The following is a 20,501-nucleotide window of genomic DNA, read 5'->3' as shown; positions in this document are numbered from 1 at the left end:
TGCCTCTTAGGATTTCCAAGGCTGTGAATCTTTATAGAAGGTGATTGCTCCAGCTATCTTCCTTAGAACTCCTGGTGGGTTTGAACCACCCACTGTTTGGTTAGCAGTCAAGTGCTTTCATCATTGCAGCACCGGGGATCCTTTTGTAGGCAACAAGAAGAGACCAAATGGAGTTTAAATCTGTGGTAACACTAAAGCCAAAAGTTCCAGGAGTCCAAGGCTGTCCCTGGGATTGTGGTTGCAGTAAGTCAGGGATATACCCTGAGCTTTCATGGACCCAGACGTCGTTTCATTAGGTCACAGATTCATTTGGGAATAAAAAGCACAAAGAACAGATTACTGTATGTCCTGACATTTCTTTTGGACAATAAGGGGATAGTTTCTGTATGAAGTCATCCGGATATTTACTGGAGCTCTTCTCTGTGCCAGATACTAATTTAAATGGCGCAAATACAGAGATGAAACGATGCATCCCTGTTTTTGAGGAGCTTATGGCCTGATGGGAGAGCCACACATGTGGTTTAGTAAGCTTTGCATATATGTAAAAACGGCACGGGGAAGGTGGATCACATGAAGGCGGAAAGTCAGCATCAGCCTGTGGGTTAATTCTTAGGAGGTGGACATTGAACATACCTCCACTCTCCAATTGACACCAGTCATCCCTCCCATACTACTTGCTCTCTACTTCTCTGATCATTTGTTCCAGTGGCCACCCAGAATTCACAAACCATTTTCACAATTGAGAGGTTTAATAGGGAAGTAACAGGTTACAATTCAGGAAGAGGAACAACTCAGGAGACTGTTCTTTGGTCATGACAGACCACTTCTCTGCAAGCAGGCCTCTCTTTGACCCTCAGTGTCTTGACCCCTCAATCTCTAGCCTGTTGGGGCAAGTTTTGCAGAGCTGCACTAGTAAGTAAGTGCCCAGGGTATCACCCTCCTCCAGAAAGCCTCCTGCCTGAAGGCACTCAGTCTTTCCCTGGGTCACTGGAGGCACTGGCTCTGGGTGAAGAGGGCCCTAAGTGAAGAGGAAGGCCCTCAACTAGATAGATCAGCACAGTAGCTGCAGCAGTGGGCTCAGGAATAGGAACAATTTTGAGGATGGTGTGGGGCCGGACAGCGTTTCATTCTGTTGTGCATAGAATTGCTATGGATCTAAACTGATTTGATGGCACCAACAACAACAAGGTGACTACAGAGCTGTCTCACACTGGTCTCCTGGTTCTACTGCTGCTGTTTGGCTGCCACTCCTTATCATCATCTTGTGTTGTCTCCATTGTTACAGCTCTCTCTGACTTCTGAGTCTAGGATGTTCTCAGTGCAGGCTACTCTGGTTCAAAGGCTGCTGTTTGCTTTCGTGTCTTCTTGGTAGTAGTGAAGCCCCCTCTTTCCACCTCTGGAATGCCTCATTTAAAGTCTAGTGGGATGGCAAAACTGACCAGTCTCCTCATTAGGGTTCCATATACCTCATTATTATGATTCTATCCTCCCAAGGGTGCCACAGACCTTGTTTATGCAATTAGCTCTCCAGCCCCCTTGGCGTACCACACACACCTTATTTGTACAGGTTACCCATTCATTTTTTGGGAGTTCAACACCATGATGAGAAAGACCACATGAAAGCTACCCATCACTGCAGTGTTATAACTAATGGTATAATGTGGGCTGGAGAAAGGAGCTCTGATGGTGCTGTGGGTTAGACCCAGAACTGCTAACGACAAGATTGGCAGTTCAAAGTCGCCAGTCACTCCCCAGGAGAAAGATGAGGCTGTCTGCTCCTGTAAAGATTTATGAGCTAGGAAACCCTGTGTAGGGTTCCTATGAGTTGGAAGCAACTCAATAGCAGTGGGTTTGGTTTTGTGGGATGGAATAAATGCTGAAGAAAGTAGAAGAAAGAGTTGGGGGGTTACTTCATGCAGGATGTAATTTGCAATGGGCCTTGAAGAATCAATAGAAATTATTTTCCAACGAGCTACATACCAGATTGAGGGGTCAGCACGTCAACACCTGACAGTCATGAGCATATGGAGTTTATGAGGATCGGGGAAAGGATATTAGAGATACCATAGAGATTCTATAACTGGGTAACTCATAGCATGATTTAATGTGATAGAGAAGAAGAGAAATCTGGAGGAAGGAGGCAGTAGGTGGGGACTGGGGTGGGAGATGAGGGGGTGCAATGGAAGGAGATGATTCCTGTTAGAACATGTGGTTTGAGGTAGTGGTGAAACACATCTGGCCTCCAGTTAGAAATCCTTTTTAGAAATTTTGGCACAAGGGCCCAGAATTCAGATTTAAGCTGCCTATCCAGGGCTTTTCCATTGGGAAAGGGAGAGTGCATATTTATTTCCCAGAGCAGCAGTTGACAAAGCAACTTTGAAGTGATAGCTGGAGCCAAGGACCTAAAAATAGCACCCAGAAAATGAAGTCACCAGATTTAAAACCAGGAATAGTTAGGCATTTGGCATAAAGCCATGTTCCCGTTCATGCCACTTGCTGCTCTCAGCATCTCCTTTATCTTCCTGGCCTTATTGTCTTTTGCCTATGAGACTTGGACCTGGTCACTAGGAGGTGAAGCCAGAGCTCATTCATCTTTAAAAGAAGTGGGCAGCTGAGAGGTGTCAGCGGTCGCCTTCTCCTTCAGAGTCAACCACATTATAACAGAGGTGTTCATCTCTGTCATCTGGGGTTGGAATCCCAAAATGAGAATAGAATCTTGAACCTCTCATTCAGACTCTTGGTAGGTCATTTGAGACTTTAGAAAAGCTCACATATCTGAGTTAAGAGACAGGAAACCTGCACTTGCCTTGTGTTACATGCATTTACTGGTGTAACACATAGGCTTGGACAGCACTGCCATTGATCTTTAGCCTCGCAGTCTCTCTAAAAGAAGCCAAGCATTTTTATATTCTTTTGGTTTCTGCTTTTTGAAGAATTTCCTCAAAGATATAAAGAAAAAGAGGAAAGCAGAGAACAGAAGAATGTCTGTCCCACACAGACTATTGAAACGCTTCCGATAGCTGGAAGACACCAACCCCCAGTCAGGGCATTACTTCATTGGGAAGTCCAGTTCAATGCAAAAGTTGGACAAACCTATAGGTAGGATCGGATGTACATTTTACTTCTGCTCTGATATTGCTTCAAGTTGAAACTGATGGATAGTTCCTGAGGGCAGAGGGACCGGGATTGTGTAAACAGATAATGGTTTTCAGTAGTTCTTCATGCTACGAGGATTAGCTGGGCTGCTTGTTGTACCTAAAACTTTGCTTAGCAGGAAGGAGTTCGTTTCCACCAGAAAAAAAACTGCAGAGAGAGTTATAAGGAAAACCATGTAGTAAGTAAAATGTATGTAATTGCTTTTAATGACAGGGCAACAACATTATAACAAAATATGACAAGAGTGTGAAACTCTTACACCCACCCAGCTCCATCTTCAGATGTAATCATTGATAATTATTTCAGATTTATCTCTTGGGGTTGTTTTGTTTATAATTTATTATATTCACCTAGATTACAGATGATATCTGTTTCTAAGTGTGTCTTTAAGTCCAGTTTGTAGGTAAGTGAAAAAAGATGCATACAACTCTTATTCAGTCTTACTTTAATACAAGAAAGGAGCCTTATTGACGGTAGTGGTTACACTTTAGGCTGTTAACCTTAAGGTCAGCAGTTCAAAACTACCAGCCACTTTGCGGGAGAAAATGGGACTTTCTACTCCTATAAAGAGTTCCAGTCTTTGAAAAACAAAAAAAAGAGTTAGTCTCAGAAACTCACAGGGGCAGTTCTGCCCTCTCTCACAGGGTTGCTATGAGTTGGATCAACTCAATGGCTCTGAGTTTCGTTTTTGAGTTTAGTGCAAGAAAAGGCTGGGCGCATTTTCAGTGATTTAAAAGCAACAGGTGAGGGTGATTGTGATGAAGAATTTGTTGGGAGTAGACATTGGTTCCAGAGTAGGGATTGGTTCAGTCATTTCAAAATGAGGGGCAATTTACATAACACTATGCTGAACACATCATGAGGAATGATTACATCACTATACAACTGCCAAGTGATGCCATTATATAACTGCCAAATCATCATCAAATAACTGTCAAACCACTGAAATTCTTGGCCCAGCCATGTTAATGCAGATTTGAGAGGGACAAAATTCAGTCCATGACAGTATGGCATTACAAAATCTTGCACAAGAACAAATATTTTCAAAGTACAAGAGAGACCATTGGATTTTATTGTAAGAGAGTATGAAAAGTTCGTGGATAAGAGTTTCCGATTCCTTACTGCAGATCTTAATATATTCTCACTGATTGAGTTTGGGTGTCATATCAAAGAATACCCATGGTTATCTGAAAAGTGAATTAAAATATTCTGAGCCCTTGTGCCAAAATTTCTAAAAAGGCTCTCTAACTGGAGACCAGATACGTCTCACCATTACCTCAAACCACTTGTCCTAACAGGTCTTGCTGCCCTCCCCCCCACCCCCCGACCTCTCCAGTGCCCATCACTTCCTCCTGCTTCCTTCCTCCGGATTTCTCTTCTTTATCAGATTATTTCATCCTGCAAGTTGCCCAGGATTTATAGGGGACACCTCTGAAGTACCTCAGCCCCTTGACATCACATCCGCAGACAGATTGCCTTAGGAATGGACTCATTTCACACTGACTCCTTTCATCCATCATGTGTAAAATTTGACTAACTTCTATTTGAACAAGTGTACCCTTTCCCTGCCCTTTCCCTACACAGTCATGATGCCATCAGAAATCAAACCAACCAACAAATGGGTCAGACAGAGGAGAACATAGCCTTCTACATGATACCAGAATCTCCATGAAATGATGTTGTTGAACTTTGGCTTGTCGCTCATCTTTCATCAAAACACAAAATAGGAAGAAAGCTCCAAAGCTTTGTGGAAAAATCTCCTGATTTTAAATTCCATTTGTCCATGAACTTTCTGAAGCTCCCTTATCCAAATTGACCTCAGAACAAGGCTCTGATCAATTCGGCTTTAGTATAATAATGACAATGTGGTAGTAAGCCTTGTATTTAATAAGCTAGAGCAGCATTGCCCAACTTTTTTGTTATTATAACATAGAGTGGAAGTGGTATTGTTCAGTACACTTGAGTAAATAGTGAGACCAGGGAGTGGAGGGCTGATGAGAGGATCAATATTCCATTTACAACACATCAGTAGGGAAGCTCTGTATTAGGTTTCTAAAGAAAAACATTCTTGCTGGTACCTGGCTAATTTTTTCTGACTACCTTCCTTCCACCTTTCGACATTAATATTTAAATACAGTAAAATTGTTACATTCGAAACTAGCTATCTAGATTTAAATTCAGCTTTGCCATTTACTATGTGACTACAGACAAATCACTTACTCTCTTTGTACCCGTTTCTTCATATGTAAAATGTGGAAAACAATTCAAACTACCTCAGGGTTGTGAAGATTAAAGTCAGTATATATAGTGAAGTATTTCCAGAACGCTTAGAGAATCACCTGGCTTACAGCCAGCACCATAAAAGCTTGTGTGTACTATAAGGAGTTTGCGGAGAAAGGGAATTAAAAGATAATGGCATCTCCCCACAAACTTGTTGAAGCCCTCAGATAGATGATAGTAGTAGGGTGTACTGTAACTACTGTAGTGCTTCAAAGAAGTAAGTATTCTGCGGTCACTTGCCCCAGGCCTTTCCTCTGTCCCTTTCTTTTTACTTTTTAAAATCATTTTATTGGGGGCTCGTACAATGCTTATCACAATCCATCCATACATCCATTGTGTCAAGCACATTTGTACATTTGCTTCCCTCATCTTTCTCAAAACATTTGCTTTCTACTTGAGTCCTTGGTATCAGCTCCTCATTTTCCCCCTCCCTCCCCACCCCCTTCCCTCCCTTATGAACCCTTGATAATTTATAAATTATTATTATTTCTTTTGCTGCATGTTTTTTGAACCTAGTCTCCCCAACAAGAATAGGTCCCATTTCCTCTCATTCTCTTGGTTTCTTTTCATTCTCTTAGCTCTCCATTTGTTTCAGGCACTCCGGTAGCTGCTGGCTGAGAATTGAATCGGTAATTATACACATCAGCTTGCTCTCATTGATATCCTTTCCCTTGAAAGCGCGTGTGACTGAGGAAAATAACTTACAGGTTGGGAAGAAGAGAGTGAATTATAGACTTGGAAAGAATTCAGGTGGCTGGGAGCATAAGCTAAGCGGGCAGAGAGCTGCGTTAGCTGGCGAAATTGTGTTCTTACCAGGAAGGTTTGACCTTATAGGTATCAGAGCTGGTGACTTTGGGGACAGTGTGGTTCATAACACACTATGGAGAAAGGACAATTCTTTCAGCAGGCAGCCTTGGGGTCATCTTGGCAGGAGACCAGTGGATGGATACTTGCATGTCAGGAGTACCTGTTGTTGTAGCCCCTTTAGGTGAGACCCCCTCCACCCCTCCTCATCTGCTCTGTGAGTTCTCTGGGGCCCTCTCCCCATGCAGGAGTCAGGTTGAGTCTAGGATCTTTATCCTTAGCACTTACTACAGTGCCAGTACAACCTATCCATACTTGTTAAAGAGCAGGTTCACAAGGAAAGGCATGCATCCTACTTTTATTTTAATGGAGAAAACAGATTAAGAAATGTGGACAAAACAGAGTAAACATATCGATTGTTACCTATGATGATGAGACTCTTATTTATGGTTTACCCCGGCCTGACCCTGCAGTAGATTTTCCATCATTGTCTCGACTACTCTTTGCTCAAGCGGTCCAAATGATGTGCAATGACACTGACTGGCCATGTTGCCTTCATGCAGGTGTATCCACCTAGCATGCGATGTCTGGGGCACTCTCCCCACCCCCAGCCTGGCCAGCTCATACTCATTCTTCAAGTGTCAGCTTAGATGTCTCTTATTACCAATGGGGTTAGCTGCCTCTCTTCTCCACAGCAGCTGGTACTCACTCCCCTGTCATGGCATTTGTCCTCCTGTATTGAAGGGTTTTGTTTTGCATGTCAGTAGATTTACATCCCACAAGGGCAGAAACTGTGACTTCTCGTGTAGTCTCGGTCAGCTAGTAGATGCCCGGTAAGTGCAGTATGAATGTGTCAGCACTGCTTTTATTTCTAGTTTCTTGTTTGTTCCTCGAAACAGCCTTGTGATATGAGAATCCCAGACCTTATCTTCTGTTTGTTGTTTGTTTCAATCTTGTTAGGTATATTGGGAACAAAATCTCAATCTTCATATGTACAGTTACGCTCTGCATGTTGTTCAGCCATCATCATTAACTGTTTCCAAATCTTTCCATCACCTTGAAAAGAAGCTTAGTGTTTGCTAACAGCTTGGTATCTTTTTTAAAAATTATTTTATTGGGGGCTTGTACAACTCTTACCACAATCCATACATCCATCCCTTGTGTCAAGCACATTTGTTCATTTGTTGCCATCATTATTTTCAAAATATTTTCTTTCTATTTGAGCCCTTGATATCAGCTTCTCATTTTTCCCCTCCCTGCCCCCACCCTCTCTCCCTCATGAACCCTTGATAATTGATAAATTATTATTGTTTTCCATGTCTTACACTGACTGATGCCATCCCAACAGCTTGGTATCTTTTGCTTCTCCTCACTGTTCCCCTGCTAGGCCTTATTCTTACCCTCATGTTATCTTTAAAGAAACTATACTCAAAGAAGCTAAGCAACTTGCCAAAGTCCATAATGAAGAGCCAGGAAATAAACTTGGGCTTATCAGACTTAAATGTTCAGAGCATTTGTACCCCTGCCATTTTCCAACAGTTTTCTCAGCATATAATTCGCACATTATACAATTCAGTGGTTCAATCATATTAAGGAGAGTTGTACAGTCCTCACTATTTTCCTTTTTGCAGTGTTGCCTCTTCAGTGGCACAGTGACTAAGCCTGAGCCCAAATGTTGGTGGTTCAAGCCGACCAGGCACTCCACTGGAGAAAGATGTGATCAAGTGCTCTGATAAAGGAACCCTGGACACCCTGTGGAGCAATGCTACTCTGCCCTACAGGGTTGCTTCTGAGTGGGATTTAATTTGGAGGCAACAGGTTTGCTATTTTTTAAAAAAAAGGATCTTAATAATATATAAAAGTGACAGTACCAGTTATCTTTTTCATGATCAGTATAAATTTCACTGTGTATCAATTGGAGAACACTGAACAACATAAAGAAGGAACTAGAATTGTCCATTACACAGAGAAAACTGTTCATTAGGAACAGGCTAGATTTGACAGCACAGCCTTCAGTCTGAATCCCACTTAAACCACAGACGAGACGTTTGACATTTGGGAAACTATTCCTCACCTGTTATAGCGTAAAAATTCACCTGATGGGATACTGTGAGAATTAGAAAGAATGTGTATAAAATACCTAGCCCATTTGACACTTAATATGCACTCTGAAACTGAGGCAGTATGGACATGTTTACATCTATCCTTCCAGTCTTCTACTTTGTGTGTGTGTGTGTGTGTGTGTGTGTGTGTGTGTGTGTGTGTGTGTGTACATGTGCATACACCTAAGTTTTCTGAAGCACAGTCATGTAAATGCATTCGTTACTGGACTCTCACAGTAAATGTGAGAAATAGGCAGGGCAGATATTAATTTTAAACTTAGTTTATAGATTAGAAAACTGAGACTTAAAGAAGCCGAGTAACCTGGCCTTGGTGTTATATCTGGTGATTTCTGAACAGGACTTTGACTTTAGTCTCCTGATTCCAAGCCCAGTCAGTGTGCAACCTCTTCAGCTCCTGCACTATCAGGACAAGCAGATGGGGGCCATTGAAGACAAGAGCTGGAGGCAACAGAAGTGCTGGGAGCCTCCAGTCCAGTTGGGTTCTGGGTGAAAATCTAGAAGTGCTCACTTCCTCCCCTGAAATAGCTGACACATTGCCTAGTCCAATAGTGAGGGCTAGAATTCCGGCCTTTTAGGCCCTAGGAGTTTTTTAGAGGAAGTTTGTTGGCGACTTCATAGAACACACCTGCAGGGCCACGGTGTGCCCACATTTCTTTCAGTGGGTGTACTTGGTACTTAAATGGTTGATATGGCACACACTGTGCATAATACTTAGCACCTGTATGCTTCATTTCAGTGGCCGATACTTCTGGCATTGTGCCACAACTTGTGGGAGTGATAGAGGTAGGCAGCCTGGTCTTCAGAAACATGGAGGGGAGAATGCTCAAGGCCAAATACAAGCCGTGCTTCTAGTAGACCTTGGGAGCCAAGGCTGGAGCACGCTCCCAATTCTGTGCAGCCATGGCAAATACAAAAGGACTTCAGAACACTAGGGGGGAAATACAACAAAGGGTAAGGGATTTGTTCCCACGAATAGTCTGAACCCCCCTAGTGTTTGCTGATGCTGAACTGATTTCCAGACCTTAACTCATCTAGAGCCATCAGGGAGCTTCAGAGGGGATGGAATATTTGAGCTGGGGTTTGATGACTGAGAAGAATTCCTAGGTTCTGGGGACTAGATGAGCCAAGCTCCAGCTTGATTGTGGGGCCTTGCACCCTGAAGAAACATCTATCCACTGATTGCATGAGTAAATGAATTGATGAGCCACTGACCTGCAAGTACGTTCTCTGATAGAACAGTGTGTGTAGACCGGCTCCTAATGAGGAAGTGCCAGCCCGTTGGTAAGATTGTGACATCTCTCCTGCACCACCCTCGTCTACCCCTGTTGTCAATAAGGAAGTCAACGCTTATTTCTTTCACTTTACCATCTTCCTGCAATTTTTCCTTCCTAGTTTCAAAAACAACTCTCCTTCAACAAGTTCTATTTCCAAGGAAAACCTTAACCATTTGTCCCTTCTGGCGCATGCTCTTCCATTGAAATCCATGCAGAATAGACCAGGTACTCTGTCTTTGTGTGTGTGAAGCCATAAAATCTAATAGTGAGTGTGCAGCGGTGCCCAGAGGTATGCTTCTTTCGCAAGAGGCTCCCCAGCCCGGCGATGGTAAAAGCCAAGTATAAATTGCCGCTAACAGGGTTTTCTTGCTAGAGCTATAAGTATGTCTCTGCATCCCCCGTGAATTATAATGCCGCCAGCTCTCTTGCCGCTCCTCTGCCTTGCCTGCCTTTTGGCTATGTTGCTTGCCCTGAGCCCTCCACCCGAGTGTGGGCAGGGGAAGGAGAAAGGGAGGTGAAACCAGAATCTGTCCACTGTGCTCCACTGCAGTGCTGATGGAAAAATAGATGGGGCCGAGGCTTGACACCAGACTGCACACAAGGACAGGGGAAGGGAGCCGGGACTGCCTGAGGGGCTTTGAGCCACCACAGGCTTTAGCCTGCTGCCTCCCCTGATCAGTGTTCCCTCCCTTCCTGAAGGCCTGAAGATGATTATATTCCTGTAGAATTTCTCACGATGTTCAGTATCTGGGCAGCTTTTTTCATTGTAAGTTGACTTGGTGAGGGCGGGGGCCGGGGCGGGGGGTGGGAAGTGTTTGGGTACTGGTATATCGAGATTCTTAGGAGGTTGCAGTCCTCAGAGAATCCATTGTTCTTGAAGGCCCCTGAGTGCTTGAAGCTGCTATCTGGAGCAATAGTTGAGACCCTCGTGCATTCCTTTTATCTATTTGCTTATCTGCTCTGTATTCAAAAGTACCTAAAATCTGTTATCAGATCCCCGGAATGGAAGGAAGGATGCCCCAGAATTGAGCTGGGAAACACCTGGCTGCCTAAGTATGCCTTCTGGATTGTGGCATTGAAGAGGGCCATCCTGAGTGTTTTCTCTAATGGCTGGCGCATACTTGTTCCTGAGAATGGTGCATAGACACGCATCCATGCTAATCAATCTTCCTGGGCTGCCTTGCTATTTCTCTGCTCGTGTTCAGCCCAGGTCCTCTGAGAAGTGAGTGGGCCTTTTCCCTCAATGGTGAGAGAGCCAGCTTCCATTTTAAATTCTCAGGGAGGCAAGAAAACAAAAAGCCAACCACCCAGAGTCTGTGTTTATTGAAGGTTGGTCGAAAAGTCTCTCACTTCGAATGCCCCATCAGCACTCGAGTGCCTCTATTTTAGAAGGATGTAAAGGTTTAATCACCCTGGTGGGGATTTAGACCCAGAGACTTCAGAGAAATCTTATTATTTCTAACTGCAGGCAAAGAGTATTAAGGCTCCACTCTGGATCAGGGCCGTGACATGTTCTATAAGTAATTTATCTTTAACAGGGGAAGGCCCCTTCCTGGAGTGTCTTGGAAACAGCTCTATGATTGGGCACCGACTCATTACTCCTCCTTTTCTCTTTCCCCATCTCAGTCTCCTGCATATTCTTTCTTTTTAGACTCTTTCCTGTCCAGTCTGTCAAGTGTCTGAATGTCTGACTTAGGCATCTACCCTTTAAGAAGGGGAGCCAGGTGCTTGCCAATAAAGGATAGTAACCCTTTTGCAATAAGCAACCTCATCCGACATCCTGGCCTAGACCTGTCACCTGCAGCCTTCCATATGAGCCCAACTTGTGTCCTCTCAAATGAAGGCAGTAGGGGCTGGGGAGGTGAGGCAAGACACTCTGGACCCGACAGGACTCAAGTCTGTGCTCTTGGACATGTAATTTGGGGCCATTCTCAAGCCAAGTTCAGCCCTTATTGCTGCTTTCACATAGACAGTCACCACTGAAAGCCTGTTGCATCCCTCTGCACACCCATCACTGTTACTGAGCTGAGTGTGTGACTTCATCCCCATGGATGCACCTCCCCACTTCCCACCCCCCATCCTTTCTTGCCTGGCTCTCTGGTCCCGCTTTTCTGGTGCTGAGGCTGGAGGATGTCACAAATGGGTTCTGCTTATGGATTTATTATTCTGTTTTAGAAATATGAGGGGGCTTCAAAAAATTCATGGGAAACTTCCATTATCTTTTAATGCCATTTCCCCATGAACTTTTTGAAGCCCCCTTCATATTGTTTGGCTGGTGGCAGATGTAAATCCATGTACTAATGAGCTTGGTTCAAGCTAATGAGCTTGGTTCAAGCTTGGTCGGCTAGCCTCTTTTAATCTAGCTTACCTGTCTGAGTTCCTATCCATCGTTAATGATCTCCTATAATGACTTTACCTTCAGTTTTGCCTCCTGGGTTAAAACAAATCAGTAGTCCTCACAGATATTTAAAACCCATCAGCGTCAAGCTCCTGAGTGTCTCCCCCCTCCCCCACCAGCGTAAATGTATAGCTTGATCAATACAGTAATGCTGCTGTCCATCTTCTCTTATCTCTCAGATATGGGCAGCAGTGAGCCCCTTCCCATCGTAGAAAGTGACAAGAGGAAGAAGAAAAAGCGGAAGGCCCGGGCCACTGACTCTTTGCCAGGAAAGTTTGAAGGTTAGTCACACCGTTCTCTGGGCCCGTACGGCTCCCCAGGTATGGAGGGATAGCCTGACAGCCCATGGGTTTAGATCATAAGACGAATCATCTGAGAGCCGGCTCATGGTTATCTGCTTGATAGGTAATGAAAGAGAAGAAGGGAGAGGGTTTACACAGGAGTGACTAAGAGAGTGGATTGAGGGCAAACTCACAGATGAGTCACAGGCCTCCTTTGAATAACCTGACCAACTCCTAGTTGGCAGAAAGAGCGGCCTGTCAGAGGCATACAGGGAGTGAGGTCACCTGCTTTCACTCCTTGTCTATGTGCTCATCCCTCCGCTGCCCTGGAGAGGCTGCTGAATGGGAGAACAACTCTCCGGGAGGGAAAACACAAAAGGCCATGGCTGCAAGTGAAACTTAGATTTTCTATAAGTAAAGAATGTAACTCTTAAAGACAGCAGCTGTACAAGGGGGCTTCCAAAAATGTGTAGAAAGTTTTTATTATCTCTTCATTCCCTTTTCTCATAAACTTTCTGAAGCCCCCTTGTATATGTTTGACTCCATTTTTAAAAATGCATGTGGTGCCCACGGGACACAATTCTGAAGCATCAACTTTTTTCTTTTTGTTTTTTTAACGTATGCCTCTTAGTCTCAGGGCTTCCAACAATCTCTACTGCACCAATAAGCTTGGTCCCTTTTACGGGTTTGAGTTGTGTTCCACATTTTCAACCACTCGACCCAGAACCCTCTAATGCAACCCCTTTCAGATCACTTGATAGTAGGAGCCAGACACCATCTAGGTCTTCTGGAAACTGGTGACACTTTTAAACGCCCTGTATACAAGGCACACCAAGCTCAGTGCTGGTCCTCACGACTGTGTATGTGATGGGGTGAAATGGTGGGACACTTTTGTAAAGGGCTGAAAGGGTCAGTCGCTGCTTCTAGGAGCAATGTGTCCCCCTTCATCTGTTTTGTTTCTTTCACTGGGAGTTTGAAATAGCGCCCCCTCATGGTCCCTCTTCCCCCCATTGAAGCTATATTAGTGAACTGTTTGTAGAGTGGGTCTAACAAGAACTTGCAGTCAGCAATATTGAAACTTCAACCACCTACATATCCGACATGATTTTTGTTTTTGTTTTTTTAAGGGTAATGCCGAAGTGTTCATTGTGAGAGTAACATGTGACTTCAAATCTTGCAATCAGGAGTGTGCCATCTGCTGCTGTCAACAGCAGCTGTGAGGCAAAACCCTGATAGAGCCAAGAACGAACTTAGTGAAGGAGTCTGTCTGTTTGATTTTATTGTTGTTTGTTTTGTTTTGTTGGTTTTTACCTTTGACTCAAACGTGTTGAGGGAGGGCGGGGCAAAGGTCTCCAGGTTTTTTAGTGTAGCTTCCAAATCAATAGGTCTCGCTCTGTCCTTGAAGGCAAGAGATTATTTCCTGTTACTCAAGGGTAGCTTGTGCAATTTCTGGGCTTCCGCTGACTAAGTATGACAAAATCCAACTTCATAGTTTACAAGTATTCTGCGCCATCTGTGGGTTCAAATGGTAGGCTGCTCCAGAGGAACAAGCTGAAGGACCAAGCCAAGGGAGGAGGAGGCCCCGTGGGCGTGGGCTGCCTTTGGAAAGGGGCTCAAAGAGCTCGTCCTGATGTGTGAAATTAGGTCACACAGAAGAGACTTTCAGCCCAGGCGGGTTACTCAGCTAGAAATGCTCTGAGTCAGTACCCTAAAAGCCTCGAAGCTTGTTTGCATCCTACTTCTGTTTTCTTATTTCCTGTGGATGCCTTCTGGAAACTTCTCAGAAGCCTCCACTGATCTCCAAATGGAAACCGTGCAAGTAGTTCAGTCCCTTTTGTTTCACCAGTGTCTGGCACAGAGCTTGGCACATGGTAGGTGTCCGTTAAATGAAGGAAGATGCCCATTCATCTCACACCCCTTCTAGAAGGACCCCCTGACTCCATGAACAGATTTCATCTGTCCCTTTCCCTGCTGTTTGGTGTGTGTGTGTGTGTGTGTGTGTTTTTCACTGTATGCTGCTCCTCTCTGGTGGTACTTAGCACTACCTGCTGTATTCTGGATTCACTTGTGTATGTGTCTGTCTTCCCAATGGACTGTGATTTTTAGAGGGCATGGCGTTGTATCAGATTCTTAGGCCTGCCATAATGAAATAACACCCATGGAGTGACTTACAATAACAGAAATGTATCCTCCTAACCCTGGAGGCTAGAAGTCAGAATTCAGGGTGTTGGCAGGACCATATTCCTTGTGAAGGAAACTCCTTCCTTGCCTCATCAAGTTTCTAGTAGCCCCAAGCATTCCTTGACTTGTTGCAGCAACCTCTAACCTCTGCCTCTGTCTTCACATGACTTTCATCTGTATCTGTGTGTCTCTGTCTCTTCTCTTTTTTATAAGGACACCAGTAGGATTAGGTCCTACCCTTCTCCAGTATGACTTCATTGTAACATAACAAATTACATCTGCAAAATGAGGTCATATTCTCAGGTACTCAGGGTTAAGACATGATCATATTTTGACGGGAGACATAGTTCAACCCCCAACAGACCTATTTTATGGTTCACTCTGTGTACTCTTTGGCACAATAGTAGGTGCTCAGGAAATGTGTGCTGAATTGAAACTGTTGCATCTCGTCTCTAAAACAAGAAATCAGATTTCTTTCTGGAGGTCTTATTGAGAAGCAGATCTGCACTGACTGGCCTAGCTGTAGGTCTCCCTTCCTGCAGCAGAGTGCTACAGTGTCATCGTGGGCCTGCTCTGCCTGTGCTGTTGTCACACCAGGGGAGCTGAGTGACAGAACTCGTCTTTCCATTTTAGCTTGCAAAGGGTTGACTCATCTTGTTATTCCTGTCATCCATTTCACCTCTAGATGTGTACAAGCTGACCTCCGAGTTGCTGGGAGAGGGAGCCTATGCCAAAGTTCAAGGTGCCGTGAGCCTGCAGAATGGCAAAGAGTATGCCGTCAAAGTGAGTGTCTCATCTCGGGCCAGGTTCTACTTGGCAAATGAGTCATTGCTGGCCTGTCCTAATCCAGACACATTTTATTTTGTCACCATCATGGCTGGATCCGAATGGGGCCTCTAGAGTGGTTGTAACTAGCTCCAAATCTTGACTCCTCTACATTCTGTATCACCTTGAGCAAAAGACCTTATCTCTGTTCCTCGATTTCCCCATCTGTAAAACGGGTATTATAATTGAACCCATGAAAAATTGTCATGAGGATTTAATAAAGTTCTATGTGTAAAGTGCTTAGAACACTCAAGTTGCTGCTTTCTGACAACGTCAGCGTCAGGGAGTGGACACCCAGATTTGGGATTATATTGGGAACAACCACAATGAAGATGGTGTCTGGCTGCACAGCCTTCTGTTCAGTTGTGCCTAAGATCATCATCGCTTGGAGCTGACTTCAAGGCACCTAATGACAACCTGAGTCTGTTGTGACAAACTACCACCGTGAGACTTCAGGCCAGTCACTGTACTTCCATAATCCTCAGCGCCAACATGTGTAAGTTGAAGATGATAATACCTGCCCTTGCTGTCTTGGTGTTGGTTATGAAGATGAAAACCAAATAGAACTGACCGAGATAGAGTTTACAAATGAAAAAATCACTATCCATGTGATGAACATCATTGTGCTGATGGGAGACAAAGCTTAATGTGAGCACCCAGCTTAGGGCAAGAGAGGTGGCTGTAGCCTCATTCCTGCCTTTAATTATGAGCATATCCCTGGAATATCTCACTTAGCCCCTGTACTCCCAGTTCCTGTTCCATGTGGAACAAGGAATGACTCTAAGGCAGTGCTTCCTACAGCCTGTGGTCCCTAGGTCAGCCACATCAGCATCACCTGAGAGCTTGTTATCTGGCCCCACAGCCCAGTGGTGTAATGGCGCTCCCAAACTCCAGCCACTCCATGGTAGTCTGTCCCCATAGAGCAGGTCTCTTCTGCCCTATAGGGTTGCTATGAATTGGAATCCTGACATACTAAATCAGAAACTGGGATGGGCCCAGTAGTATGAGTTTTTTCACACTCTTCAGGTAATCCTAGTACTAAAATTTGAACCCCCTTGTTGTGAGGCCCTTTTAAACCTCTGTGTGCAGCAGAACCATCTGTGGAGTGCATATAGCACACAGGCCTGGGATGGTTGATCAGGAGTTGTAGTTTTACCAAGTACCCGGGTGACTGTGGTACCACCATAGTTTGAGAACCACTCCCAGAGCAAAGGTCTTAAATCCAAAGGAGCAACTTACACTTATTTCAGATCATCCACCTGAGGCACCACCAGGTGGAAGGGTTGCTTCACACTGACAAGCCCAGCTTCCTGAAAGAAGCATTTTGTTGTATTTTTAATCAACTGCCCACAATCCTAGTCCCAGTCCCAGCTATGGATTATAAAAGAAACCACTTTTCCTTTTTTCTGCTGGAGCACTACTTTCCCTCAATTCTTTTTTCGAAACATTAGCAATAATTAGAAGTAACTTTTTAAAATATGCCTGAATGGTTAAAAACTAGAAATGTAAACTAACTTTCAAAGCATTTGTGAATGTCAGATCTGTTTCTTCAAGATGGGTTCACAGGATGACCGGCACTTCCTCCATGCTCCTTGACATTGTTGAGTAAACACTGGACCTTTGCTTGCAGTCCTTTTGCTCTGGCAGGCCAGTCTCCTGTCTCCCTCCTTATTGAGAACTCCTAGATCCTAGAGCTGCTGCTCCCAGCATGGCTCCATAGTGCTTTCTTTTACGAAAGCTTTTTCCAAAAGCATGCCACTGATGAATCTTAGGGTCTCAGAGTTGGAATTCAATTTCAAAATAATTTGGTCTTGAATTTGCTCTGTAAGTTCATCAAATTGTTGTCCAGATTCTCCTTCCACATCTCTGCTAGTCAGCACACGATGATGCCTCCTCAGTTGAGACTGCTGGCCTTCATAATGCACAGAGACTAGCGAGCTTGCCTGTGAGAAAGTCCTTCCTAACTCTGACCTGGAATGCCTGGTGCAGCAATGGCACCGGGGCAGCATCTGACCTGTTCTAACTTCACAAGTGAGGAGGAGGAAAGTCACCATGAGCAGCAGCCCAAGACCAATTCCGATGAGGCAGACGTCAGACATGCCTTTACCCTCCAACCTTTTTCCCAGTTCTCACATCAACCATTCCTCCCAGAGCGCACTCTACTTCTCTGCGGGTTCAAGAATTACGGCAGTGGCCACTTGTGATCATGGAGCTCATTTGGGAAGTAACTAGTTCAGTTACAATTCAGGATCAAGGACTCTCGGGAAAATGCTCTTTGGCGCGGCCTCTTCTCAGCCATGTTCCCAGGCACGCCCAAGCCATCAACCTTGTGGTCTGCTTGGGTTAAGTGTCACAAATCTCTTTTAACTCTTCGCCTCTTGGCCCCATAGCCTCCTGACCTCTGCCCTGCTTGGTCAAGTCCAGTTCAGCCAATTAAGCTCCCACTTGGTCAGTAAGCTGAGGCCAGGAAACACTCAGCTCTAACTCCGCCAATTAAGTGCCAGGAGACAACCTACTCTGCCAGCAAACCACCAGCCCAAAGGCACTCAGCTCCTCACTTTGGGCCAGGAAGCCTACCACTCTGCTCTTGGTTCTGCTCTGCCATTACTTGGTGCCGCTGTCTGGTGTCACAGCTCCCTGTGTCCTGGATCAAAGAAGTGCGGTGCAGGGATCCTGAGGATATGCTCCACTCCTGGCTTTTCTTCCTTGATGGTAGTGATATGGCTCATTTTAAACCAAGCAGGAGGGCAGAACTGATCAGTCCCCATCTGAGGGTTCCGTGCACATTAGTCTCACCCTACAAGGGTGCTATGTGCCTTGTTTACATTATTAGCAAGCTAGCCCATCCATTTGGAGGGTCACAAACACCTCACATGGGCATCGTTCTACCCATTTGGTAGGCATTACAAAGACAAGCCAGAAGAGCCTCATCACGGCACCATGCCTGGTGAATGAATGAGTTAAATAGCTTCTGTTTCTCAATGCTCCATTTCCCCAATTTCAAAAAATGGGCCCAGAGCTATTTATTAACAGACATGGGCCTAATTGAGAACATGACTGTTGGATGTTTTTGCTGCAGTATTCCCTGCAGAAGGGGCAGCCTGAATCTTTTGTGCCGCCCACTTGGCACTTGGGAGCTGCAAGACCTCCCCACAGGTTCCACTTAGAGCGGTCAGGGGCCCTCGATGTGTCCAGAGAGCTTTCCCGAATCAACCAGACCCCGCATCAACCACTTACGAATCTGGTGGCTCATTATCCAATCCCCAGAGAAGGCGAGGAGCGGGAGTCAGCCCACAGCATTGTAGGAGAGGGAAAGCCGCAGGGCATTTTAAGAGAATCTGTGTAGAGTATAAGCAGGTATAGGACAGCAATGTCTTTGGTGTCAGCTCTGGACTAGAATGCCTGCCGTGTCATTTAGCATAGCTGTAGGGAAAATGTGTGACCTCTTCCTGTCTTTTGGTTGGTCATAAGGGCTAACTGAGATTGTGTGTGTCTTGGAGCCCCTTAATACGGTGTCTCCAGAAGGGGAAGAGCTTCTCCCTGCTGGGTGGGTTGTGGTAGTGGCATTGGAGCTGAGCTTTGGAAGCTTTAGTTCCTCTCCCCTGTGTCCTCCAGTCCCCAATTCTTCCTCCAGAGCTAGAAGCTCCTTCAGGGGAGCTTTGTAATTCTTTCTCGTAGAGAGCTTTTCAGCTGCTGGCTGCCTCAGTTTCCCCTGGGTGTTTCATAGGCTTTCTAGCTGTTGGGCTTGGCCAGAGTCAAACAGGCTCAGCTGGACTGGAAAGCCTTTGGGCCAGTCCGTTGCTTTGTTGACAGACCCACAGTGTCTGCGGCACCAAAGCCCACTCCAGACTTCTACCTGAACCTGTATTTGGACTGAATTTGGCCTTGCAGTCTCCTAGAAGACGCCTGTCAGGTCATGGAGGTGGGGTAGTAATGCACATGCCAACTCTTATTCTTCCCACAGATCATCGAAAAGCAAGCAGGGCACAGTCGGAGTAGAGTGTTTAGAGAGGTGGAGACACTCTATCAGTGTCAAGGAAACAAGTGAGTACAGTGTTGGGTCCCTCGGTGCTTAGGGGGGCGGGGGGCCTGGGGTGATGCTTGGCCACAGAAAGAGCAGTTGCTTCTTTCTGTCTCCTGACCCCAGCATTTCGCTCTCACTCCTTCCTGCACAAGGGCTCGCAATGCCTTCAGCTTTCACTGGTAAAGAGAAGAAGGGGGAGAAGCAGCAGCCAAGGGGCCCCTCTTCTGTTGGGGCTAAAATGGTATGAATGTCAGCAGCTTAGGCAAATTAGAAGAGTGAGATGACTCAGTGGCCTGTTTGGGACACAAAAGATGGAATCATCCAATCCCATCCCCCCCCCACCCCCCCACTGCCCCGCCAGAGCCCGGGGTAACTAGGCTAAGTTTAAGGAAATAGATCTTGAGAACTGTTCGGAGTATTTGCTACTCTTTCCAGCCCTAGCCTGTTCACATATGTGCAGCTACACTAAGGGTCGGGAAGCCTGGTTTTACCCCCTCTGCTTAATAACTGGGCCAAGGTAACGTCTAGTCCAGTGGGTCTAGCCCACCGCCAGCTCCAACTGCATGACTCTCCCACGGTGGCTTTAAATCAGGGTCACCTCTAAGACTCTGATTTCCCCCTCTCCCTCCCTGCTTGGCTGGGTCAGCAGGGAGCCAGTGGCCTGGTATTGATGGCTTTGTCATTAAGCTGGGAGGATGGGGGCCGCTGTTGATTTAACTCCATACGCTGCCTCCACAGCCTTCTCTCAAATTAGGCCATTCTGGCCATCTTATTTGGCCGCCTTCATACTAGTAAACGCCTGATGGTGTCTCCCAAAGTGGTCAGCACTTTTTTATGAGGGACAGATTTTTATTTTCAGCCCTGCAGCTTCTTAGCTCAGCATTAGAGAGTCTACTTGGTTTATTTCATTCTTTAAAAGAGAAAATGGCCCCCAACACCTCCGATATCCAGGCTGGTGGCTTCCCTACTGAGTTACAAGACGACCTTGTTGGCAGAGCACTGTAGTGCTCTGGCAGGCAGAGTGCTCGCCGGGGAAGGCGCAAGTGCCACCGCGGCCAGGGACGCAGCGTTTCATTAAGCAGCGCTTAGCTGTGAGGGCCTAGCGGTGCCCACGTTAGGCCCCAGTCTATTTGACAGATGTTTCCATTTTCTCCA

At 45.5% G+C, this 20,501-nt stretch overlaps 1 protein-coding gene across 3 annotated transcripts in view; it reads left to right on the top strand.

Moving 5' to 3' along the window:
* MKNK1 (MAPK interacting serine/threonine kinase 1) overlaps positions 1 to 20,501 on the top strand; it is a 51,756-nt gene that overhangs the window by 11,488 nt on the left and 19,767 nt on the right. For all 3 annotated transcript variants that reach the window (XM_075555739.1, XM_075555745.1, XM_075555749.1), the window contains exons 2-4: positions 12,215 to 12,316; positions 15,183 to 15,280; positions 19,287 to 19,366. In XM_075555739.1, coding sequence (XP_075411854.1) covers positions 12,217 to 12,316; positions 15,183 to 15,280; positions 19,287 to 19,366 — 278 coding nt within the window. In that variant the 5' untranslated portion in view covers positions 12,215 to 12,216. The remainder of the gene's footprint in view (positions 1 to 12,214; positions 12,317 to 15,182; positions 15,281 to 19,286; positions 19,367 to 20,501) is intronic.

This window comes from Tenrec ecaudatus, chromosome 1 (assembly GCF_050624435.1).
Source record: "Tenrec ecaudatus isolate mTenEca1 chromosome 1, mTenEca1.hap1, whole genome shotgun sequence".
In the NCBI taxonomy this organism is placed as follows: domain Eukaryota; kingdom Metazoa; phylum Chordata; class Mammalia; order Afrosoricida; family Tenrecidae; genus Tenrec; species Tenrec ecaudatus.
This window is presented reverse-complemented; position numbering and strand designations above follow the sequence as displayed.